A 26,150-nucleotide genomic window follows, 5' to 3' on the forward strand; every position below is an offset into this window, starting at 1 on the left:
CCTCCATCCATAACATTCATTTTGTAGCTGTGTCTGCTTGCTCTAATCTCAAAGGTTATTCCTTGTCTTAGCATCAGGAGGATCCTCTTTCAAATTTCCTAAAATTTTATCCTGAATATTAGACATTAGTGATGTGTGAACCCAAATTTCAGCTGAACCCGAACCGAACCCGAACAGGGAATCCCCCCCCCCCATGAAGAGATTCTGGGGGAAGAGCTTTGACGTCACTGGCAGGTTGCTAAGGATGCCAAGGTGATCACTTCCTGGATTCCATGGAATCCAGGAAGTGATCACCTTGGCGTCCTTAGCAACCTGCTGGTGACATCAAAGCTCCGAACACAAACCTAAACTTTGGCCGAAGTTTGAAAAAAATTCGGGTTCAGCATACTGAACACCGCAAAATTCGGTAGGGACCTGAATTGTGCGAGTTCGGTTTGCCCATCACTAGTAGACATTGCTTCTATTGCTTACAATTTTAAAATTATATTTAAATGGAAAATCCCATGAATTCCCATGTTTATCAACAGTTATTTTGGAGGCTTGAATGCATTTATTCTTGATTAATTTTGTTTCTAGCACATTCATTAAGAAAATTATTATATATTTTAATTTATTTATTTATTTATTTATTTATCAAAAATATAGCAGGTGTTGGTATAAACATAAACATAAGCAAAGTAGGTACAGGTAAATTAGGACAATAAAGCAGTAAGTTGGGGACGGTAGGCACAATGTGGCTTGTGCACGCTCCTTGTAGACATCTTAGGAGTGGGGTGAATCCTTGTTTTTCAACATCACAAGCGTGTAAATGTCCTTTCACACAAATGTAAATCTGTGAGGAGATTGTTCAGTTTCATCCTAATACCATCTGTTTATTGTATTTAGGGTTTTTTGCTGTTAACTCTAATGGAAAAGTTGCTTCATCTATCCTCAAAATCCAAAGCTAATTTCAACAATAGATATTAGTGCACCATATCTATTTAGGCGTGAATCAATACAAACAAGTGTGTGTGTGTGTGTGTGTGCATGTGTGTGTGTATTATCTATATGTGCAAATGATCATATGTTTATCAGCAATGACACTGACAATGGTCAGATTCACAAATCTTACTAAACATAAAACAAAATAACAATGAAAAGATTTGCACAGCACAGCAAGTACAGGGCCACATACAATAATACGTATAATAATGATGGTTAGGTTAGAAGGCAAAAATGAAAACTGGTTCAATTTTCTGCTTTGTGTTTTCAATGAGTGATGTCCCATCACAATGGATTTGTTTCTTAAAATTGCTATGAAGATCTTTGAAAGAAACTTCCATTATATTAATATATTATATTAATAGTATAGATTATATTATATTATATTATATTAATTAGTATATATTATATTATATTATATTATATTAATAGTATATATTATATTATATTAATACATTTGTTTTAATTATAAAGTTATTTATAATGATTTGTTCTATCATTTAATACATATTTTATTTAAATTAATATTATTATTCACGTGCTAAATAATATTGATCATTATACAGCCCAGTTATTAACCTGCTAAGAGGTAGATTCTTTCTTATGCATATGAACAATATGCAGAAATTTTGCAGATAGTTAGCAGCTACACCTATTGATCATGCAAAGGTGGTTTTCAGAAGATATCAAATGAGTGATGCTACCCAAGAGACTGGCTGTAATAAGTGGTTGGTTTGTGTTTTAGGATCAATAAGATGAGCTAAACTATAGCTTTTGTATTCTGGATATTTACAAATTATACTGTATCTGTTTCATAAAGCATATTATTATATTGATTCAATTTTAGTTTCTATTTAGCAAGTTATTACCAGCCTGTGGGTGTCATAATGAGATGCTCCCATTAATGAGTATCTTTGTTCATGTGCCAAAATGCTGGTTTGAACCTATTTCTCTAAACCGTAGCATTTCATTTTCATATACTAATAAGATATTCGATCTTTCAGGTATAAAAGCATTAACACATATTTTAATGTACTCTGTATTTAGTGATGAAGTTATTACTGTTAATTTAATGGTATGTCAGCATCATTGTGCAAAATACTGAAATCGAAATCTTCTCAAAAAATAATTCACTGCTCTAGCTTGTTAACTAGAAATTGATAGCTAATGTACCACTAGGCCCGTGAAAAACATTTGTATTTCTTTTAAAAGTTCATTCTGTGATCTTCAGAGGTAGTGATAAAATTGACAAATTAACTTTCTTGAAGGAAGCAGATTAAACTTGTTACTAGTTCATGTTGCTCTCTTTAATTTCTTGCATTCAATATCCTGAGATAATTAATTGTCTTGCATATTTATCTCGTAGCATGGGATAGGTGTAAAAATTGTTTCAACATTTTCCATAAGTATTAAATCATATCTACATAATTGGATCCTGTACAGAGAGAAGAAAATATACAATCAAGAAAATGTGTATTTTTTTGTTATTGTCCATAAGTAAAAGTCATCCTATATTTAACCAGTGTTTTTAAAAGAAACCAGGACTGATTTTAATTGTATTACCAATATAATGTTGTTTGTTTGTTTTGTTGTTTGATTAAATTTGTATGCTGCCCCTCTCCAGGACTCAGAGCGGCTATATTATCATATACATAATATGTGATAATATAGCATAATATATGATAGCAGGTTCATCCTCCTCCCCGTTCTCTGTTCCCCACAAGCCTATAATGGAATCCAGGAAGTGATCACCTTGGCGTCCTTAGCAACCTGCCGGTGACGTCAAAGCTCCGCCCCCGGAATCTCTTCGTGGGAGGGATTCCCCAGCTCCTTCAAATGGAGAGATTACCCAGCTCCTTCAAACATGTTTATTTTTATTCGAAAGGACCACCCTTTCCTTGCAGCGTCGCTGCAGTGTCATTTTTCGTAAAAATAACAATGTTTATTTTTACGTGAAGACTTCCCTTTGAAGGAGCTGGGGAATCCCTCCCATGAAGAGATTCTGGGGTTGGAGCTTTGATGTCACCGGCAGGTTGCTAAGGACGCCAAGGTGATCACTTCCTGGATTCCATGGAATCCAGGAAGTGATCACCTTGGCATCCTTAGCAACCTGCTGGTGACGTTAAGCTCCGCCCCCGGAATCCCTTTGTGGGAGGGATTCCCTGTTCAGGCTCGGGTTCGGTTCAGGTTTGGTCAAATTTTGCGTAAAGTTTGTCCAAACTTGCCGAACCCGAACACCATTGGGTTCGCCCATCACTAGTCACAAGCTATCTGGCTGACTTTTCAGAACTTTTTAAAATAAATTCAGTGTTGGAATTATCTTCTTGCATAATCAATTACTGAATTTTATTGCATATGCTGAATAATATTAAAGGAAATCAGTTCTGGAAAAATGCATTTCTGTTTCAAGCAAAATAAATTTTTAACCAGCTACAAATTTCTATACAATCTGTACCAGTCTGTATTTGAGAAATGATTTCAATAAGTATTCCTGAGATGAAGCAACCAATACAATTATACATTCTCTATCAAGAATTCTTGCTGATAAAAGTTTGGCCTTTTCAGCCTCACAATATATACAGAAAAAAATATTTCTAACACATTTGACATAAATAAATTAAAAAGATATATTATATTCCTTCTCCAGGTTTTCTCAACTTCTAAGATAAACTGTTGGTATGCATTAAACAGATGTAATTCTTAGACTATTACCTTACATCTACTATTATACACACACACACACACACACACACACACACACACACACACATATATAAATAAAATATATTTGTATCCCAATTTGTTACAGATTTTAGAACTTGTTTAAATTAGTATTTTAGAGTGCCTACACTCGATGACAGACATTCTACTGAAAATATTTCCCTCAGATGTAGTATTAGTAAATTCTGTATTTATTTTCTGCCTCATTTTTAACAGTGCCTTCAATCAAAACTATTTGTCATCTGTAAGTGTTATCACTGAGCAACCAAATTTGTGTTTCAGCTATCTTTTCCTAAATTCTTTTTCCAGATCATGAAGCTATCACAAAATGACAATCTGTGTTACCTTTCTGGATGTGAAAGAGATTTTAATCTCATTTCGAGAACCCTAAGCTTGTACTTGGGGCCCACTGAACTCCTTGTAGAAAATGTCAAGGCAATTTCTGAAATGTTTCCAAAATCCAGATAAAATCCAGCAAGTATCTTTGCTTGCCTATATTGTTGAAATACAGCGGCATCACTAAAGAAGGGAAAAAAAGAATTATTCAATATGTGCCCCTTTATAAAATGAGACTCATCTGGAAGTGTCAGCTACTGCAGAATGCAGAATGCAACAGAGCAGGCAGTTACGTGTTTCTGTACAAATACATATTTATACCTTTGTTTGGAAAGCTGCATTGTTAACCAGTCTCTTTTTAAGTTCACATTTTGCACATTTTGATGCTCTACATGACATAAGACTGGATTATTTGAAGGGCTGCCTTTATCAGATTATAGCTATCCATCCCAACTTGGTGTATAATTTAGTATCCCACCTAGGGTCACTTGATTGTGAGGTTGGAAGTTATATAAATAAGACGAATAAGTAACACACATACAATTTCAATACAGATTGTCCTTGCTTACTGACTGCATCATTTCATGATCATTTGAAGTTACAACTGTGCTCCAAAAATAATTGTGTGATTAATAACCACATTTCAAAGGGTGGGGAATTCCAAAGGTTGGGAGAGTGGGTACAAAGCAAATATAGTCGCAGTCATGTTATTTCCCATTTTGCATCCACTTCACTTAACAATAGAGCTGTTGGTTCCAACTATGGTTGCTAACCGTAGGAGTGTTGTGGCCTGTCCATGTCCCACGTAATTGGTCACGAATCCTGAGGACCGAGAGATGGTTGCAGTGTGGTACCATCAGCCCGTGAATCTGGCACCTGAATCCAATAGCAAGGAGGTCAGAGAGCATTCAGTGTATAGAGATTGAAAGTTAACCAAAGCCTTCTGCACTTCCCAAGGTGCACATGAGTGACTCAGAAGAGAAGGAGCCTCTTCTTGATGCTGGGGTACACAGGGCTTTTAAAAGGCAAGAGTGCCTACACAAGAGGAGGCCTCCTCATGAGTAGAGCTGCAGGCTAATTGGCCATGCCCTTAGCCTATTTAAGGCTTAGCTACACCACACTTCATTGCAGGAGACATCATTCATTCCAAGTCTTGTTTGGTTCTTTGAAAATCTTGTTCGGCTTTTGATTTCAAATGGCATTTCTTCTTCTGCTAATGACCTCTGGGCTTTCTGCCAACCTTTGTAAGTTCAAGTGAAGGATATCTGATTGACTAATTTGTTGGACTGCTTGCTTTGCTTTGTGCTTGGACACTGACCAGTTGTTAAGATGTTAATTAACAGATGGCACACCGAAAGGACTAATTTATGATTTCATGAACTTTAAACAGACACAATTGCTAAGAAAGTATTAGTAATTTTAACAGTAGTAAACAACTTGTGTTTAGAACAGTTGGGTGTATGTGTATTTCTTGTTGGGCTTGACGCTGGGGCAGAACAAGGACTACTTTTTTTTCTTTGCATATTAACTTTCAAACTTCCATTCTAATTCAAAAGTCATTTATCAATTACTCATTTTATTCGTCTTTGTTCAAACTCGTTCTAATTATAGCTGATACTATTTTGCATAAAGAATACCAAAATGAATAAATGTATCTTACCTATTAATTCTGGATTCTATTGTATTTCCTGAATTATCTGTTATTTTTGTATTTATAAAACCTCTCCTAGTGCTTTTATTCCATGTAATAATATCCAAAGAATAATGATACACTGTGGGAAATAGAAAAAATAATAATTTCATTTTTATTTATTTTCTTCTTTTTCAGAATGGAAAAGAAGAATCCTGGAAAATGGACTTGAGTTTAAAAAGCAAAATCAGGAAGTTATACATCAAGATACTATTGAAAATATTCTCAGGCTAGAGCAGTGTTTTTCAACCAGTGTGCCGCGAGACATGGTCAGGTGTGCCGGGGAGCTCAGAGAGAAAGAAAGCAAGAGAGAGAGAAAGAAAGAAAGCAAGAGAGAGAGAAAGCAAGAGAGAGAGAAAGCAAGAGAGAGAGAAAGCAAGAGAGAAAGAAAGCAAGAGAGAGAGAGAAAGCAAGAGAAAGTAAGAGAGAGAAAGAAAGCGAGAAAGAGAAAAAGAGAGGGAGGGAAGGAGAGAGAGAAAGACATAGAGGGAGGGAGGGAGGGAGAGAGAAAGAGAGCAAAAAAGAGAGGAAGAAAGGAAGAGAAAGAAAGAGGGATGGAGAGAGAGAGAATGAGGAAGGAAGGGAGAGAAAGAGGGAGGGAGGGAGAAAGAAATAGAGTGAAGGGGAGGATGAGAAAGAGAGAGAATTTTTTGTCCAAACTTTTTTTAGCCGCCCCCCCCCCCCCGCTCCCCCGCTCAATGTGCCCCAGGGTTTCGTAAATGTAAAAAATGTGCCGCGGCTCAAAAAAGGTTGAAAATCACTGGGCTAGAGTATCAGAATGATGTAACACATTACAGAACTAACTGCATCATGGTAGGTAACAGTTTCATGCTAAGGCATTTTATTGAAAAATGTAACTCTTTTGGCAGCAACTTTTTTATTATACTGAGATTGATCAAAATACCCTATTAATGCCAAGATGGAGCAAGGTGAAATAGCAGTAAAATTATTACATTCTAATTAATCATGATATAAATCTTACATTTGATACCTTTATAAATTTGGCAGATGATATGGATGTGTTTTACAAGTGCTATACATTTGGATTTTTTCCTTGTTTTTGTTCTACATCCTATGGTTGCTGTACTTATTAGGAAAATATTTTTTAAAATTACTCATTCTGTATTACATTTATTATAGTAAATGTAGAACATAGTGATATTTACTAGGAATGAGACATTCAATCACTTTATTTCCAGAGCACTCTGGAAAGATAGATCATTAGATAAAATATATTGTGCACAACATAAGAAAAATAGTCTTCTACAACAGGCATTTGATCTGAACTCTATAGAACAACTATATGGATTCTTAAAATGAATTAGATTTCATTGAATTCAGCTGAATTTAGTATTATAATTCCTTTGCTACATTTTCAAATTTAAATCATGACTTGCTACTAAATATCTCGTCCTTTGCTTTTAAAAACCATGCCTTTTGGGGGTGGTGGGTTGGATTTACAATGATCAGTACAATTCTGTGTGCAAAGCAAAAGACATAGCATTACTTTTACCATATCCAAAATAGCCAAGAGTCAATATAACATTTTCCTAGCCATATGTTATATCACCCATATATTGTCTCCTTCTTAGAACTGAGAGTGAATGACTGGCCCAAAGTTAGCCATAAAATAATGCTACTGTATTTAACTTAAATATGGCGCTCTAAGGAGTTACATAAATCATTCTAAAGCAGATCCATCTTTTAGTCATACCAATCAGCCAGAATTAATGATTTTCCTAATACTGAACTATTATCTCTGCTTCAAGTTTTGTTTAGCTTGCAAATACCTTAAATGCAGTTTTTAAATTATCAGTTGAAAACATAAATACAGACACATCCAGAAACACACACAGCCCTGTTTGTAAGAGACACTAGTATAGATCTCATATGGATCTTTTATAATGCATGATAGTAAATATTTACTCACATCTCTGTTTCATTATACTGTACTTCTTTTCTTGAAATTCATTTTGCTATTATCTAATATAAATCCATATCTTTCTCATTTTTTATCAGCTCATTTGTCATCCTTTACTAGATTGCCCAGATCATTTCCTATTTTTAACATTTTTCTCCAAGCACTTTTGAAAATTATGCTATTTCATAAATAAACTGTAATAAAAACTGAGTTTAATCAAGGATATGTCAAGTTATCTGGACAGTAAAATGCACATGGTTTTTTCCCCTCCTATTTTTTTCCATAGAAGGGGGAGGGGGGGGAGAAAGCTGAAGTAGATGAATGGAAAATGGTTAATGACTTACTGCAAAATGGGTCTTTGTCTGAAGTATCAAAGTAAGCTTTTGTCAGGGGAGGATTCCTTTCAAGGAAATGGTCCTTCCATTTATCAGCATAATATCCTAAAATTGAAATATATTTAATACAAAATAAACATATATATTTCTTCCACAAAGATAATAATTCTCAACTTATTCCTCATTGTGTTACAAGAAAAAACAACAGAATATGATGGCATCTATAAGACACCAAAATAACTCAATAGTTTTACTATGAAGTACTGTAGTATACTACAAGTATAACTGCTATTGCTATTGTGAAATATTACAAAGGTTTTTTGTCTAAAATCTTATATAAATTTTACAACAGCTTGTATCAAATTTTCACAACAGTTAGTAATGATAACTTGATGGTTTGAAATCTCCATTCCCAGCATCATTGTTATTCCCTCATCACGTGTACCAGGGATCACTTATAATACATTCAAATAGTAACCTAAAATAAAAGTGTAAAACCTGAAAATAATAATTGTAGTTAATGAAAAAGCTTCCTTTGTAATTTCTCCTAAATGACCATTTTTAAAATGAAGTTAACAGCTAAGAAATGGGAATGTTTTATAAGTGATTCAGAAAGTTGAGTTGAAAATTAAGATACCCGCTTATCTTTTACTCTCATCTAAGAAGGATCAATACTGTTTAAGACACAGCCTAATGATTTGTTGGGAAATATTTTATTTTATTTCTTTATTTGTATCCCGTCTTTATTATTTTTATAAATAACTCAAGGTAGCAAACATATCCAGCACACTTTCCTCCTTCTATTTCCCCCACTAGAACAACTTTGAGGTGATTTAAAATGGGATTAGTGGCCAAACTGGGTTTCATCATGGCTAAAATGGCAATTTCCTGGTGCTTTAACCATTAGACCAAACTGGCTCTACTAGAAACTGGAGATGAGAGTTAAGTGAAGGTACCTTGTGCAGTGCAGAGACTTTAGTACTATATTCATCTTTAATATAATATTTATATAATATTTATTCTATAGATTAAAACAGGCAAAAACATACATGACTTGAGTTTTCTTTCTGCCAAATAAACTAGATAGCTTTTCTAGAATTTTTCACTTATCAGATTTGAAAAATCGTTACATAACAGAATGTTCTGTACACTGTAGAATGCAATCTAAGAAAATCTCCATAAAATACTAACGCATTACTCTTACCTACTATTGGGCATGGAAGTGATTTAAAATTACAGCTCACACATTTTCCATTCCTGTAATCCTTATACGATTCACAAGGATATGCAGTTATATCACAATCATATTGTAAAGATGATATATACAAAAAAACCGATCTCTGATGATCACATTTGAAATAAGATGATCCTAGAAGAATCAAAAAGTAAACTGAAGACCATGTAATTATGTTATGTTTTTCACAAAATAGAATAGCAGCAGCATTTCAAAATTAGCAGTAGTTGCTAGTTAATACTTGAGTGGGAGATTCCCCAGAAACTCCTAACTATAGCTTAAACTGGAATTACATTAAGTTAAGTTACATTCTGGAAAAACTATTTCTATACACCTACCAAAAACTCCAGCATACAACTTCCCTTAAAACACAAGAGTAGAGAGTGATTCTTTGCTTTTTAGTTCAAAACAGAAAAGATAACTCCCGCAGTTCAGTCCTCTATTCTTTTTCTCTTCCCAAGTTGCTTATTGTGCTCTTCCAGCATTTTCCAAGCAAGGTCCAACCAAGAATAAGTAGAGATTTTGTTCAGGTTGATTTCTCACCATGTATTCTAACTATAGTAGGGCTTTCTGTCCTTCCTGGTCAAAAAAGGAAACTTACTCATATTTTAAAATTTAAATCCTAGCATTCAAGAGCAGGATACAAGAACAGTTTAAAAGCATACTAAAATTACTGAGTGGGTAAGTATGATTCTATACAAAATTGTAATTTTTAAAAAAGTCCATTAACATAATTGCCTTCATGAATGACTTCACTACAATTAAATCCCTCAACAAATTACTATAATAATTAATTTATCTATTTACCACTAAGTATTGTCTTTGGACATCCAGGCTGATCTGTTCCTCCATTTGGATAGAAATCAATGTTTCCCAAAGGCTCCTTGAGACCAAAACCTAAAAATGAAATACATAGTGAAGAAAAAATAAATAAACCATCTTAACCACAATACCCCTGCCGACAAAAAATTTAAACTTCCTCTCTCACATATTTGTAAAAACATTAAAAGTAATAAAAATTAAAATAATATCATTAAGAGTTTACAGTTGACCTCTCCCCATTTGTAAGAGATCAACTCCCCATTTGTAAGGGGCGTGCATAAATGCAGCACTGTGTCTACTGTCCCTTTCCTACTGTCCTATTTTTTCTCTTTTATCGTTACTTTTTACTTATGTAAAAACTACTACTACTATCCTATACATGTTTGACAAATAAATAAATAAACAAACAAACAAACAAATACATAAATAAAAATAACCAATAACTTACTGTAGATAACAACATCATGAGTTTAAACAGTTACTACTTTTTAACTGAAAAACAGGATTTTTAAACAAATATTTAAATGTTGAGGTTTATCCTCTATTCATAATTAGTATTATTACTAAACCCACTGGTATTAGCTGGGTTAAAGTTTCTAATGAATGTAAAGAATTTATACCTGCTGTAAGAAACGTATTTTGAATTGAATATTTTGAAAAATTAGCTGTTCCAATGTGGAACTGTAGTTTAGAAAACAACTTTTTCTGTATCAGGAAAGTCTGAAATTCAGAGATAAATGAAAAATTTCTGACTATGTTTTTGCCAGTTTTTTAAGCACAAGTCTTTTAGCATATCCTAAATGCCTCTTTGGATTCCATTCATAATAATTGCATACATCCTGGTCAAAAGTATGTATTTTGAGATAGATCTTATTCACTGAAAGATATGGATAGATTCTAGTGGGATCATACCAGGAAGTAAAGTGGGGTGAGAGGAAATCATTCAAACATAGAATGCCCAAAATCCAAATGTGTAATAATTACCATCAGCATCTGAATGAATGACATCCACAAATTGGGCATCGGTATGATCCAGTCTCTCATTAGCCAGCTTCCTGGCATACGATGGACCTGCTGGGTCAAGACCTAAAGAGTAGATTTAAAGCAGAATTCATAAGAAAAATATGCAAGCGTTGTCTTAAATATAATTACTGTAAGTAACACAAAATTAACAATAAAACAGAGTCATTATTTAGAGCAGTGTTTTTCAACCAGTGTGCTGCGAGACATGGTCAGGTGTGCCATGGGGAAATTAAACATGGGTCCCCAAACTACCATTCCTGCCAGGATATCCCTTTTGTGTTCATCGAAACAGGCCCAGGTTTCACACTAAGTGAGTATAAATACATTTAGAAACTATATTATTAACTATATGTATAATATGTTGACTTCCTGGCTCCAATCCTTCCCCACAGGGAGGCGGAACCGATTAAGATGTTCCGCCCCAGACGCCTGATGGACCCAGAGGGCTTTCAGACGGCGCTTGGGGTTATTCCAGAGGCACTTGTCCACAGTTCGGCGGAGTCTCTTGCGGAGGCCTGGAATACGGCTGCTGCGGAGGCTCTCGACCGGATTGCGCCTTTGCGACCTCTCCGCGGCGCTAGACCCTGTAGAGCCCCATGGTTCAACGAGGAGCTCTGGGAGTTGAAATGCCAAAAGAGACGTCTAGAGAAGCGATGGAGGAAGAGTAGGTCTGAATCCGATCGAACACTTGTAAGAGCTTTTATTAAGACTTACAAAGTGGCGCTCAAGGTGGCAAGATGCGCGTACCATGCTGCCTTGATTGCATCAGCGGAATCCCAGCCGGCCGCTCTGTTTAGGGTGACCCACTCCCTTCTTAACCAGGGGGGAGTTGGGGAGCCCTTGCAGAGTAGTGCCGAGGATTTTAACACGTTTTTCGCTGATAAAGTCGCTCAGATCCAGGCCAACCTCGACTCCAATTGTAAGACAGAGTCGACTGACAACGAGTCAGTCGAGGTGACTGGGGCACGTACTTGTCCGCCTGTCTGGGAAGAGTTTGATCTGGTGACACCTGATGAAGTGGACAAGGCCATTGGAGGTGTGAGTTCCGCCACCTGTTTACTGGATCCGTGTCTCTCCTGGTTGGTTTCGGCCAGCAGGGAGGTGACACGGAGCTGGGCCCAGGAGATTACCAACGCTTCCTTGGGGAGGGGAGTTTTTCCATCAATCTATAAAGAAGCGCTCGTGCGCCCCCTCCTCAAGAAGCCCTCCCTGGACCCAGCTGTACTTAATAACTATCATCCAGTCTCCAACCTTCCCTTTATGGGGAAGGTTGTTGAGAAGGTGGTGGCACTCCAGCTCCAGCGGTCCTTGGAAGAAGCCGATTATCTAGGTCCCCAACAGTCGGGTTTCAGGCCCGGTTACAGCACGGAAACTGCTTTGGTCGCGTTGATGGATGATCTCTGGCGGGCCCGGGACAGGGGTTTATCCTCTGTCCTGGTGCTCCTTGACCTCTCAGCGGCTTTCGATACCATCGACCATGGTATCCTTCTGCACCAGCTGGAGGGGTTGGGGGTGGGAGGCACTGTTCTCCAGTGGTTCTCCTCCTACCTCTCTGGCCGGTTGCAGTCGGTGTTAGTGGGGGGTCAGAGGTCGGCTCCTAGGTTTCTCCCTTGTGGGGTGCCTCAGGGGTCGGTCATCTCCCCCTGCTATTCAACATCTACATGAAACCGCTGGGCGAGATCATCCAAGGACATGGGGTGAGGTATCATCAATATGCGGATGATACCCAGCTTTACATCTCCACCCCATTCCCAGTCAACGAAGCGGTGGAAGTGATGTGCCGGTGCCTGGAGGCTGTTGGGGCCTGGATGGGTGTCAACAGACTCAAGCTCAACCCGGATAAGATGGAGTGGCTGTGGGTTTTGCCTCCCAAGGACAATTCCATCTGCCCGTCCATTACCCTGGGGGGGAATTATAGACCCCCTCAGAGAGGGTCCGCAACTTGGGCGTCCTCCTCAATCCACAGCTCACATTAGAAAACCATCTCTCAGCTGTGGCGAGGGGGGCGTTTGCCCAGGTTCGCCTGGTGCACCAGTTGCGGCCCTATCTGGACCGGGACTCATTGCTCACAGTCATTCATGCCCTCATCACCTCGAGATTCGACTACTGTAATGCTCTCTACATGGGGCTACCTTTGAAAAGTGTTCGGAAACTTCAGATCATGCAGAATGCAGCTGCGAGAGCAGTCATGGGCTTACCCAGGTATGCCCATGTTTCACCATCACTCCGCAGTCTGCATTGGCTGCCGATCAGTTTCCGGTCACAATTCAAAGTGTTGGTTATGACCTTTAAAGCCCTTCATGGCATCGGACCAGAATATCTCCGAGACCGCCTTCTGCCGCACGAATCCCAGCGACCGATTAGGTCCCACAGAGTGGGCCTCCTCCGGGTCCCGTCAACTAAACAATGTCGGTTGGCGGGCCCCAGGGGGAGAGCCTTCTCTGTGGCGGCACCGACTCTCTGGAACCAACTCCCCCCGGAGATCAGAACTGCCCCTACTCTTCCTGCCTTCCGTAAACTTCTCAAAACCCACCTTTGCCGTCAGGCATGGGGAAACTAAACATCTCCCCCTGGGCCCGCTGAATTTATACATGGTATGCTTGTGTGTGTGTATGTTAGTATAGGGTTTTTTTAAAAAACTTTTAATATTTTAATTAATTGAATTATGTATTGGATTGTTTTTTCACTTGTTGTGAGCCGCCCTGAGTCTTCGGAGAGGGGCGGCATACAAATCCAAATAATAAATAAATAAATAAATAAATGTACTGTGTTAGAGTGTCATTTTGTGTCATTTTGGTTGGTGGTGTGCCGGAGGATTTTGTAAATGTAAAAAATGTGCCGTGGCTCAAAAAAGGTTGAAAATCACTGATTTAGAGGGCAAGTCAACTTTTCATTAGTGCTCCCCTTCCCAATATTTTAAATCTTAAAAGTAGTGGCAGCAATCTAACTATCTAACTAATGTATACATATGCAGATATTACTAAGGAGACCCTAAGGATAAAGACTCGTTGCAATTCTACATGGAAAATTTCTACAATGTGCACACTGATAGAAACATTATGTTAAAAAACATGACATAACATTATTTTATGAAGAGATTAAAGGATTGTTCAACGATCAATAACTTAGGTCCAACTTACCTCTATATTACATTTCTTTTACGTGAGATACAGTCTAATTTAAAGGATATTTCTCAAACAACATTCCTGTTTTTCTTGTTTACAGTGATCCCTCGATTTTCGCGGGGGTTACGTTCCAAGACCTCCCGCGAAAATCAATTATCCGTGGTATAGTGGTGCGGAAGTAAAAACACCATCTGCGCATGCGCGTCCTTTTTTCCATGGCCGCGCATGCGCAGATGGTGGAGGCGGGGAGCGACGAAAGTGCGGAAGCCGACAGATTGCTTTGAATGTCGGCTGCCCCCGCCCCCCCAGCTCCCGCTCGCCCACCGTTTGCCGCTCGCCCGCCCGCCTGCCCGGCCACTCGCTCACTCGCCACTCTCCTGTTTGCTCGGCCGGCCGCTGCCCGGCTGGGGAGGTGGATTCGCCGCCCCCAACAGCCCGATCTCTCTCTGGTGGCTGGGGAGGTGGATTCGCCGCCCCCCACCAGCCCGATCTCCCTCCGGTGGCTGGGGAGGTGGATTCGCCGCCCCCACCAGCCCGATCTCCCTCCGGTGGCTGCCGCCCCCACCAGCCCGATCTGGGGAGGTGGATTCGCCGCTCCTCGCCGCCTTCACCTCGCTTCGCCTCAGCTGCTGCCCGCTGCCTTCATCTTCTCCCCAAACTCCTCCTTCCCCGCCAAAGCAGCCACCGCAGTCGAGCGCGTGAGCGATGCAGGGCAGCCCAATGCCGCCGGGAGGGGAATCCAAGCCGGTGGCTGGGGATGCGGATCCACTGCCCTCGCAGCCCGATCTCCCTCTGTGGGGGGGGGGGGACAAACCGACGATCGGGGGCTGTCCGTCCCTGTTGGGTGGTGCAGGGCAGGCACAGGGAGGAAGGGAGAGAAAGGAAAGAGAGAGAAAGGGAGGGAGAGAAAATTGAATGAAGAAGGGAGAGAAAGAAAGAGTAAGAGGTAGAAAGGATAGAGAAAAAGGAAGAGAAAGGGAGAGAGAAGTGACTCTTGGTGATGACGTATGATGTCATCGGATGGGAAAAACCGTGGTATAGAAAAAAAACCGTGGAGTATTTTTTAATTATTATTTTTTGAAAAACCGTGGTATAGCGTTTCACGAAAATCGAGACCGCGAAAATCGAGGGATCAGTGTATAGAAATGTGTGGTGACAGAATCTTTGTTTTTTTCTTTGTAAAAAAGTGTGAAAATAGATTCCAATTGCAATACTGTATATGAAAGAATTGTGTTATAAAACATGTGCCAAATTTGCTAATACTAGCCAGTTTTTAAAATTCAGCCTGTAAGGACTGTTTGAAGTTTATTCAATTTGTAGGCCTCACCTGTAATTCTTCCAATTTTGCCATTATATGTCTTCCCAACAAATCCAGCTATATGAGCCCCAATGCTTACACCAATCATATAAATGGAATCAAGAGCAACACCATTCTCCTGTGGGGTGAAAGTTATGAAAAGAGGGTTATAGAAACATAAATCATAGAATATTTTATATAATTAGGAAATTTATGGATATTGTTACATTTAAACATTTTTCATTTTTGGAGTTTTTCAGTTTCCCATTCCATAAAAAGAGCCAAAGTTTTTAACACTCAACACTACTTACTGTAGTTATCCTCTGACTATTCACATTATTTTCCTATCATAGTAAAATTCTATGACAGTCATTTCAGAGCTTCACAAACATAAAGCAGCCACAACTGCTGTTTGCAGTTGGGAGACTAATTTTGATTTTATGTCTTTTATTTTAAAACACATTTTATTTACAAATAAGTGAAACTAACTAATGTCCACATGTTACTTGTGCAATGATCACGCATCTACAACTTGCACAACCATTTAGAAATGGCATGTATCAGAACACATTTATTTATTTATAAATCGCTTAATATTTTTACAAATAACCCAAGTTAGGGCACATATCCAACACACTTTCCTCCTATTGTTTCCACAACAATGAATTTGGGTAAGAGAGAATAACTGGCTTTCATGGCTATCATGGGACTAGAACTCACAATCTTCTGGGTTCTATTCTAGTGCCTTAGCCACTAGACCAAATATACTTTATACTGTAGTTGTATAAGCATTGTTCATTTAGCCTGAATACACGCTCCTGCATTTTACACAAGAATACGAAAGCATTTTAGAATAGAATAGGGGACAGAACAGAACAGAATTATTTATCAGCCAAATATGATATTACACACACGGAATTTGTCTTTGGTGCATATGCTCTTAGTGTACATAGAAGAAAAGATACATTTCTCAAGAACCATGTGGTATATATAAAGTAGATAATGATTATACTATTATAGCCCAGTGCTCTCTATTTTTAGAAGAAACAACAATGAATATGCAGTACAATCAACCTAATAGAGTTAACTGGGCAAGTAGATGTTTCTCTGATACCAGTATTATATATAATTTCCTTACCAACATTTGATCAATAAGATGTGTTAAGATGGGTACTACTTTCTTCGCACTAGAAACAGCACTAAAATAATTCACTGTTGTCGCACCCCGATTCCAATCTACTATGATGGTGTTAAAGTCTTGTTTTTTAAGCAGAACGTTTCTAATGTTATCAATCCATATTGGGGGAGAACCTAGAAATCTATACCCATGGATGATAAAAACAACATTCTTGGTTACATTAAAATATGTAGAAGTTGTTATATTATGTTCATCAAGAAGCTCAGCACAGTCTTTATTTCTTCGTGTGTACAAAAGCAGTTTCACCTTCAAATCTGTGCCAATCACAGCATTGCCAAAATTAAGATCTGTGAATTTAGAACATTCTTGACCTAAATTTGTAAGATATAAATAAAAAAACACATTTGATCAGCATGATTTTTAAAGATCACATTACATTTCATTTTTCTGCAAGACATCTATGGAATTTCAAATAAGAATATTTTATTTTTAACTTCACCAACACAATAATTTCAGATCATTCTGAATTCCTAATTTATAACACACCAAATTTAAGAAGCACAAATTTTATGCTGAAAATAGATAAATTTGACATAATTGGGCTGAATTCATCCAATTTATTCTTTGTTTATTTTTTTTATAAATTTTAAAAACTTATAAAATACTACAGAATAACATCATTTTTATTAACAAAAATTGCTACAAATTAAGATTTTTAAGATTGTTTAACATGCTTTAAGGAGTACATCCATAATTTTGAAAACATTGTAATTTATTCTGCTTCTTTTGCATGAAAGCAGTTCTAATTTGTTGATTCCAGAACATGATTTGAAAGACTTGAGTTCAGCCCCCTCATTATCTAGCATGGGAAACACATACAAGAATGAACAGGTATAACTCTTAAAAAATAAAATGTTCCACAGAAATGCTCAAATCTTTGGCATGAGGACTGAATAAACTGCCAAGAACCATCTGATATTAATCAATTGTCAAGTAACCTTATCTTCTATAGCTTTCACTGAATCTTTATTTGGGCTTTTTATTTTTCTACACAAAGAAACTTTGTGAAATTGCTATGCAGATGACATGCAGAGTCTTGCAACTTCACCATTAATAGTAAAGATTGTTTTGGAATGTTGTATCGAAGAAAGTATAATAATAGCTCTTGTAGTCTGCAATCTATCTACCTTTCCACATTTGTCCTACGAGGAAAAAAAGCAAAAAAAATCCTTCCATAGAGCTTTTTCATATCAGAAATCATGAACAGTTGCAGAATGACACAAGGTGTGCAAGTACAACAGTTTTTCCCAGTGTTACAACAATAACTTCAAAAGCACCACTGAAAAGGTTCCAAGGCAACCAAGACTATCACCAATGGAACACCTTTTTATTGTTATCTAAAACATCTTTTTCAAGCGACTGTGGAAACTTGAAAAATGATGTAGCTGCTTTAACTGTAGCTGGTTTAATTTTTCTTGTGGAAACTATTGTTGCTTAATTAGTACTGCAGAAAAGTGATATGTTTAAGTTTAAGTTTAAGTTTAAGTTTAAGTTTAAGTTTAAGTTTAAGTTTAAGTTTAATCAGATTTGTATGCCGCCCCTCTCCGCAGACTCGGGGCGGCTCACAGCAACAGCAATACAAGACAAATCCAATATTAAATTAATTTTAAGAACACCACAAGTTAAAAACCAATCATACACACTAGCATACCATACACAAATTTTTATAAGCCTAGGGGGAAGGAACATGTCAATTCCCCCATGCCTGACGACAGAGGTGGGTTTTAAGGAGCGTACGAAAGGCTAGGAGGGTGGGGGCAACTCTGATATCTGGGGGGAGTTGATTCCAAAGGGTCGGGGCCGCCACAGAGAAGGCTCTTCCCCTGGGTCCCGCCAAACGACATTGTTTAGTTGACGGGACCCGGAGAAGGCCAACTCTGTGGGACCTAACTGGTCGCTGGGATTCGTGCGGCAGAAGGCGGTCCCGGAGATATTCTGGTCCGGTGCCATGAAGGGCTTTATAGGTCATAACCAACACTTTGAATTGTGACCGGAAACTGATCGGCAACCAATGCAGGCTGCGGAGTGTTGGTGTGACATGGGCAAATTTAGGAAAACCCATGATAGCTCTCGCAGCTGCATTCTGCACGATCTGAAGTTTCCGAACACTCTTCAAAGGTAGCCCCATGTAGAGAGCGTTACAGTAGTCGAGCCTTGAGGTGATGAGGGCATGAGTGACTGTGAGCAGTGACTCCCGGTCCAAATAGGGCCGCAACTGGTGCACCAGACGAACCTGGGCAAACGCCCCCCTCGCCACAGCTGAAAGATGTTTCTCTAATGTGAGCTGTGGATCGAGGAGGACGCCCAAGTTGCGGACCCTCTCTGAGGGGGTTAGTGACTCCCCCCCCCAGGGTGATGGATGGACAGATGGAATTGTCCTTGGGAGGCAAAACCCACAGCCACTCCGTCTTATCCGGGTTGAGTTTGAGTCTGTTGACACCCATCCAGACCCCAACAGCCTCCAAGCACCGGCACATCACTTCCACTGCTTCGACGACTGGACAAGGGGTGGAGATGTAAAGCTGGGTATCATCTGCATACTGATGATACCTCACCCCATGCCCTTGGATGATCTCACCCAGCAGTTTCATGTAGATATTAAATAGTAGGGGGGAGAGGACCGACCCCTGAGGCACCCCACAAGGGAGTAACCTAGAGGTCGACCTCTGACCCCCCACTAACACCGACTGCGACCGGCCAGAGAGGTAGGAAGAGAACCACTGAAGGACAGTGCCTCCCACTCCCAACCCCTCCAGCCGGTGCAGAAGGATACCATGGTCGATGGTATCGAAAGCCGCTGAGAGGTCAAGAAGCACCAGGACAGAGGACAAACCCCTGTCCCGGGCCCGCCAGAGATCATCCATCAGCGCGACCAAAGCAGTTTCCGTGCTGTAGCCGGGCCTGAATCCTGACTGCTGAGGACCTAGATAATCGGCTTCTTCCAAGGACCGCTGGAGCTGGAGCGCCACCACCTTCTCAACAACCTTCCCCATAAAGGGAAGGTTGGAGACTGGTCGATAGTTGTTGAGAATGGCTGGGTCCAGGGAAGGCTTCTTGAGGAGGGGGCGCACAAGTGCCTCCTTGTAGGGATCCGGGAAGGACCCCCTCCCCAAAGAAGCGTTGACAATCTCCTGGACCCAGCTCCGTGTCACCTCCCTGCTGGCCGAAACCAGCCAGGAGGGACACGGATCCAGTAAACAGGTGGCGGAACTCACAGCTCCAATGGCCTTGTCCACTTCATCAGGTGTCACCAGATCAAACTCTTCCCAGACAGGTGGACAAGTACGTGCCCCAGTCACCTCAACTGACTCGTTGTCAGTCGACTCTGTATTCCAATTGGAGTCAAGGTCCGCTCGGATCCGAGCGATTTTATCAGCGAAAAACGTGTTAAAATCCTCGGCGCTACTCTGCAAGGGCTCCCCAACTCCCCCCTGATTAAGAAGGGAGCGGGTCACCCTAAACAGAGCGGCCGGGCGGGATTCTGCTGATGCAATCAAGGCGGAATGATACGCGCATCTTGCCGCCTTGAGCGCCACTTTGTAAGTCTTAACATGTGCTCTTACAAGTGTTCGATCGCATTTGGACTTACTCTTCCTCCATCGCTTCTCTAGACATCTCTTCTGGTGTTTCAACTCCCGGAGCTCCTCGTTGAACCATGGAGCTCTACGGGGTCTAGTGCCGCGGAGAGGTCGCAACGGCGCAATTCGGTCAAGAGCCTCCGCTGCAGCCTTGTTCCAGGCCTCAGCCAGAGACTCTGCCGAACTGTGTACGAGTGTATCTGGAATAACCCCAAGCGCCTTCTGAAAGCCCTCTGGATCCATCAGGCGTCTGGGGCGGAACAGCTTAATCGGTTCCGCCTCCCTGCGGGGAAGGATTGGAGCCAGGAAGTCAAGCCGCAGTAGAAAATGGTCTGACCATGACACAGGCAACACTTCTAAGCCTCTTAGTCTCAGACCATTACTCAGTTGCTCAGAGAGGAATACCATGTCGGGTGCATGCCCCCCCTCATGAGTCGGACCCTGTACTACTTGGGTCAGGTCCATGGCTGTCATGGTGGCCATGAACTCCTGTGCCAGTCCAGAGGCTTCACCGAGTGACGGCAGGTTAAAGTCCCCCAAGACAATAAGTCTGGGGAACCCCACCGCCAACCCGGCTACCTCCTCGAGTAGCACAGGCAGGGCTTGTGACACGCAGCTGGGAGGCAGGTACGTGAGAAACAAGCCCACCTGGACCCCTAAGTGCTCTCTTGAGATCTGAAACACATCTGAATCTTAGGTAGAACTTTACTAAACACTATGGCTATAGCTAAGTTTACATTTACTGTCTGTTATTGAAGGCATACAAATTTGAGTTAAATAAAACATGGGAATAGATTAAAAATTAGTTTCCAGATTTTTTCTTATTTTATTTAGAAACAAAATATCTCTCTTTCCACATACACACACAGCAACTCTTGTCAGATCAGATATGTTTTACCAGCTACAACTTTGTCAATTGTTTGTCTTTCTTTAGCAGATTCCCATTTTTCAATTAATTCAAAAGTACTAAGCAAGGTCTTTATAAAATGTAGTAAGATGTACACCTAACATGTGTATGGCCTGCAGGGCCTAATTACTAGTATTATTATTTAATACTAAAAGTTTAAGAAAAAAGAGATTTTGATATTGACTGAACTCAGAGCTCTCGGGATCAAAAATCAGTTGACAATCTGCTGGCCTTTAACAGGAAAACATCTTCCACCATTTTCAGCGACAGTCCCAGATCATTTGGTCCTGGGATAGGCAAAATTGGCTCTTCTATGACTTATGGACATCAACTCCCAGAATTTCTGAGTCAATCATGCTAGCTCAGCAATTCTGGGAGTTGAAGTCCACATGTCATAGAAAGGGAAGAGAGGCAGCATATAAATCCAATAAATATATAAACAAACAAACAAACAAATAAATAAAAGCCAACTTTGCCTATCCCTGAGCAACACAGCTTTTCTTTAGCATTCTTTTACTCGGGATGCCTTTAAACATTTTGGTTAGCATAAATGCTTAGAGGATTTAACCAACCAACCTTTTCTATATACAGTGATACCTCATCTTACGAACTTAATTCATTCTGTGATGAGGTTCATAAGTAGAAAAGCTCATAAGATGAAATAATGTTTCCCATAGGAATCAATGTAAAAGCAAATAATCCAAACTTTAAGGCTTAAAAAAAAAGCGGTGGGCGGACAAAGTGAAGGCTAACAGAGTGGAGATGGACAGCGAGGAGAAGCGAGGAATGGAGGCCCTAATGATGGCTAATGCTGCCCCAAATTGCTCCCAAAGCCACCCCTCCAGGCGCTTCCTATGCCACCCCAAATCACCTTCAAAATCACCTCTCCAAAAGCTTCCTCGCCTTTCGTAAGCTCCTTAAAACCCACCTCTGCCGTCAGGCATGAGGGAACTGAGATATTCCTTCCCCCTCGGCCTTACAATTTATGCATGATATGTTTGCGTGTATGTTTGGTTTTATAATAAGGGTTTTTTAGTTGTTTTAATATTGGATTGTTACATGCTGTTTTTATCATTGTTAGCCGCCCCGAGTCCACGGAGAGGGGCGGCATACAAATCCAATAAATAAATAAATAAATAAATGAATGAATGAATAAATAAATAAATAAATACATTTTATTCTTCCCAACACCCACTCCAAAATTCACATAGTTTCAGGGGTCCATATGTAGTTAACATCAAAGCATGGCTGAATGCTGGTTTCTTACACTGCCATTTAGACAAATTAACTCTGTAGCACAGTATGATTGTGGAAATCTAACTTTTATATGCTTAAGCTATGTTAGTGTTTATAGCAGGAGGGGTCAGGTGTTTAAAGCCAAGTCATTTTTACTTTTACTCCATTCCCCTTACCATTTCTTTTCAGATAAGATAATACCTTGAGGCTAGTGAATACAAGACAACCTGACAATTGAAGGCTGCATTTGGTCATAAATTAGCTTCCTAGCTTAACCTATGCCATTTTGCTAATATAAATCAACATCAATAGAAAATTTCACAATGCTTTTCAATTAATTCTATGAATGGAATGGAATTTTATTGGCGAAGTGTGATTGGACACACAAGGAATTTGTCTTATTGCATATGTTCTAAATGTACATAAAAGAAAAGATAAGTTTGTCAGGAATCATAAGGTGCAACACTTAATGATAATCTGGGTACAAATAAGCAATCAAATCAAGGCTGATTCTACCCTGAATAGGGATTACAGTGATCCCCCGAGTTTCGCGATCTCGATCTTTGCGAAACGCTATATCGCGATTTTTCCACCCGATGACGTCACTCCCTTCCTTTCTCATCTTTCTTTCTCTCTCTCTTTCTCTATCTTGCTTCTTCCTCTCTCACACTCTCTTCCTCCCTCTCTCATCTCTTTCTTTCCTTCTCTCTCTTTCTCTATCTCTCCCCCTCTTGCTGGCGGGCGGGCGGGTGAGCGGGGGCATCAGCGAGAAGCCGGGGTTTCCACTTTGCATGGGCGGTGGGGAAACCCCAATCTTCGTCTGCTCGCTGCTGCTGCAGCAGCAGCGAGCAGACGAAGATCGGGGTTTCCCCGCCGCCCACGCAAAGGGGAAAGCCCGATTCGGCTCCTCGCTGCTGCCGCGGCCGCCCAGCATCTGATCTGCTCGGCGGCAGAAGCGAGGAGCCGAATCGGGGTTTCCCCGCCGCCCACGCAACGGGGAAACCCCATCTTCGGCTCCTCGCTGCTGCCGCGCTGCGGAACAGATCAGCTGTTGGGCGGCCGAAGGAACCTTCCCTGGGTCTTCCCCGCCGCCCACACACAAACTCCACCATCTGCGCATGCGCGGCCATGGAAAAAGGGGAGCGCATGCGCAGATGGTGTTTTTACTTCCGCACCACTACATCCCGAAAAATCGATTATTGCGAGGGGTCTTGGAACGGAACCCTTGCGATAATCGGGGGATCACTGTATAGGTTCTTAAAAGTGGAGATTTTATTTTATTTGTAATTTATTATAATAATGCGTACACAATCCTAAAAACAAGCATCAATATATTCAATGTAATCTAATTTTGACTAAATTCCTCATTATAAGTCTTTTAAGGCATATAAAGAAATAAACATATTTTCTTTAATAGTGTCTTTAGTCACATGTAACATAGTTTAATGAATGTCAAAATAGATTACACTCAGAAAAATAAGCAGTGAATTATGGTTTACAAATCAAAAGGATGGTTAAGTTCACATAACTCTTCTTATCTTGGAGTAGGATGTCGGTTCAAATGAATGAACAGTGACAGCCATACTCACAAGTATGTAACACAAGGCTCAACATGTTATGTCCAAACCAATGATATGGTTTAGTACATTGTGAATCTAGTGAATAACTTTTCAAGCTTACAGTAACTTTAACTCAAAATATTAGAAAATGTAACACCTTGTCCATGTTTTGATCTAATGCTGTAAAACCTATTGCATTAAACTGAAATAATGAAACCATATAGAATTAATCTAAGAAAACTTTATATAGAAATTCAAATATCTTGAATTGTTCTACATTAAAAACCTATTCAGAAGTGTTTTAATTCAAGTTTCATACTAGTATTTAAGATAATGATTCATTATTTCTTTTTTAAATTTGAGTTTCATGTTTGTTTATGATAAAATGTTCAGAGGTAACATTCCAATTGCTTTCTTACCTGCTCTTGCATAGTATGCCACAAAACAAATGAAAAAACACAACCTCAACATTGGAAGTATTCGGGAAGCAGCATGTAACAGGATAGTACTGCTAGTTGCTTGTAACTTGTTGATTTTTGTTTAAATTAAACGTCACCACAGGCGTGGTACTTTGAAGGAAGTAGTTGGCAGATTAAATTTCAGTCTTAGAGTTTTTGCAACCTACAGTTTCTCCTCCCAACTTAAACAGGCGAGGCAGTTTCCTTTCCTGAGGGGTTGTATATCTTTTAAATCATGAAAAGTTCTTTCCTTCCAGATTTTCAAAATAGGATTTTATACAATCTTTTTACAGTACTTGATCTGCTATGAACAGGCAATATTTTGTGGCATGTAAAGCGTATGTATGTATCTATGTATGTCTGTATGTGTGTGTGTGTGTGTGTTTGTGTGTGTGTGTGTGTGTTTGTTTGTTTTATTTATTTATTTAATTGGATTTGTATGCCACCCCTCTCCGAGGACTTGGGGTGGCTCACAGCATATATAAAAACAGAACAATAATATAAATCCAATTAATGCTACATTTAAAAACAATCATGTACAGGAAGTACAGGAAGATATAATAATTTCCATTTATAAAAATAATTGATTTTATTTCTTTGAATGTTTTTTGAACATGTATACATTTTAATACACAAAATATAAAAACTAATATAGATATTTGTAATAGTAGTAATTTGGCAAGATAGATTTTTTTCCCTTGAATAATACAATGGTTCTGTATTTTCAAAAAAGCTTGTGTTTTCTCCTTTAATATTATTTAAGTCTGACAATGAATAATATAAGCTTACTAAAGGATTTAGGTATTCCAATTAATGTGACATAGGTATTAAAACCAATAATGATAGAACTGATCATGATGTTACTTCCACCCTTACAATTCACAGTAATATAGTAAGCCTTGATGCTTTATTTCTTTTTATCTTTTTGTTTTGATTTGAGTATAATAATTTCATTTTGTATTCTCTTTATATTTCATTGAAATGTATTGATTTTATTCAATGTATTTATTTTATATTGTCTCACTAATCTATTTGTATGATTTTTGATGATATATATATATTTATCAGTTATGATGACTGGAAGAGTCTTTTGGAAAATCCCTAGAACTTGTCAAGCTACAGTATGCTTAAATAGCCTTTAGAATGAAATAGAGAAGAAAATTGCTTAATACACAGAGCACAAAGGATTCAGAAGATGCATTAGCAAATTATACTGTGTCATCAATGTATGTCATCAGAGGCAATGCTATCCTGTCAGAAGAGAAACATTTATCAGCAAAACCAGACAGTGGAGTGTTACTTTTCCTGGACTATAAGAAATGGGGAAAGACAGATGTTGGTATCAATCTTCCTCTTGGGAGAAAACAATAACATAGATACTAACTTCAGAGGAAACAGTTCGGTAGTTTCAGTTATAGCAGTTGCTAATACATGTAATGCTTTTGTTGATACGATACAGGAGGGAGGAGTGCAGTTTTGCTCATTCCATAAAAGTTGCATGGCAAGGCCTGGCTGAGATCAGTGTGTCAAAAGTCATTCTTTCTGTTGTAAAACTGCGAGTCATCTGTTATTAGATTAATGTGATTAATGTCAAACATTTGGTAATTGGCTATTTAAACAAGGAAAAACTATTATACAGTAAATGAACCTAAGGATTTAATCACACAAATACATTGTACATACAGGGTGCGTTCCAAAAGTAATGCAATTATTATTTTTAAGAGTAATT

General features: G+C 39.2%; 1 protein-coding gene across 4 annotated transcripts; it reads right to left on the reverse strand.

Moving 5' to 3' along the window:
- Positions 1-1,488: 1,488 nt before the first annotated feature.
- On the reverse strand, positions 1,489-24,466 carry LOC139167296 (lipase member H-like). 4 transcript variants are annotated; one of them, XM_070751756.1, is made up of 10 exons: positions 24,383-24,466; positions 16,624-16,994; positions 15,516-15,624; positions 11,025-11,126; positions 10,026-10,115; positions 9,189-9,353; positions 7,994-8,089; positions 5,699-5,810; positions 4,048-4,221; positions 1,489-2,416 (listed from the first exon to the last, which is right to left on the reverse strand). In XM_070751756.1, the coding sequence occupies exons 1-10, from the start codon at positions 24,432-24,434 to the stop codon at positions 2,320-2,322; spliced, it is 1,368 nt and encodes a 455-aa protein (XP_070607857.1). In that variant the 5' UTR covers positions 24,435-24,466; the 3' UTR covers positions 1,489-2,319. The 4 variants fall into 4 exon arrangements, with proteins under 4 accessions (XP_070607857.1, XP_070607860.1, XP_070607859.1 ...); XM_070751759.1 differs by having other exon boundaries at positions 16,624-16,804; positions 24,383-24,460; XM_070751758.1 differs by lacking the exon at positions 1,489-2,416 and adding an exon at positions 4,812-4,914 and having other exon boundaries at positions 4,148-4,221.
- Positions 24,467-26,150: the final 1,684 nt, after the last annotated feature.

The sequence above is a fragment of the Erythrolamprus reginae genome, chromosome 4 (assembly GCF_031021105.1).
Source record: "Erythrolamprus reginae isolate rEryReg1 chromosome 4, rEryReg1.hap1, whole genome shotgun sequence".
NCBI lineage: Eukaryota > Metazoa > Chordata > Lepidosauria > Squamata > Dipsadidae > Erythrolamprus > Erythrolamprus reginae.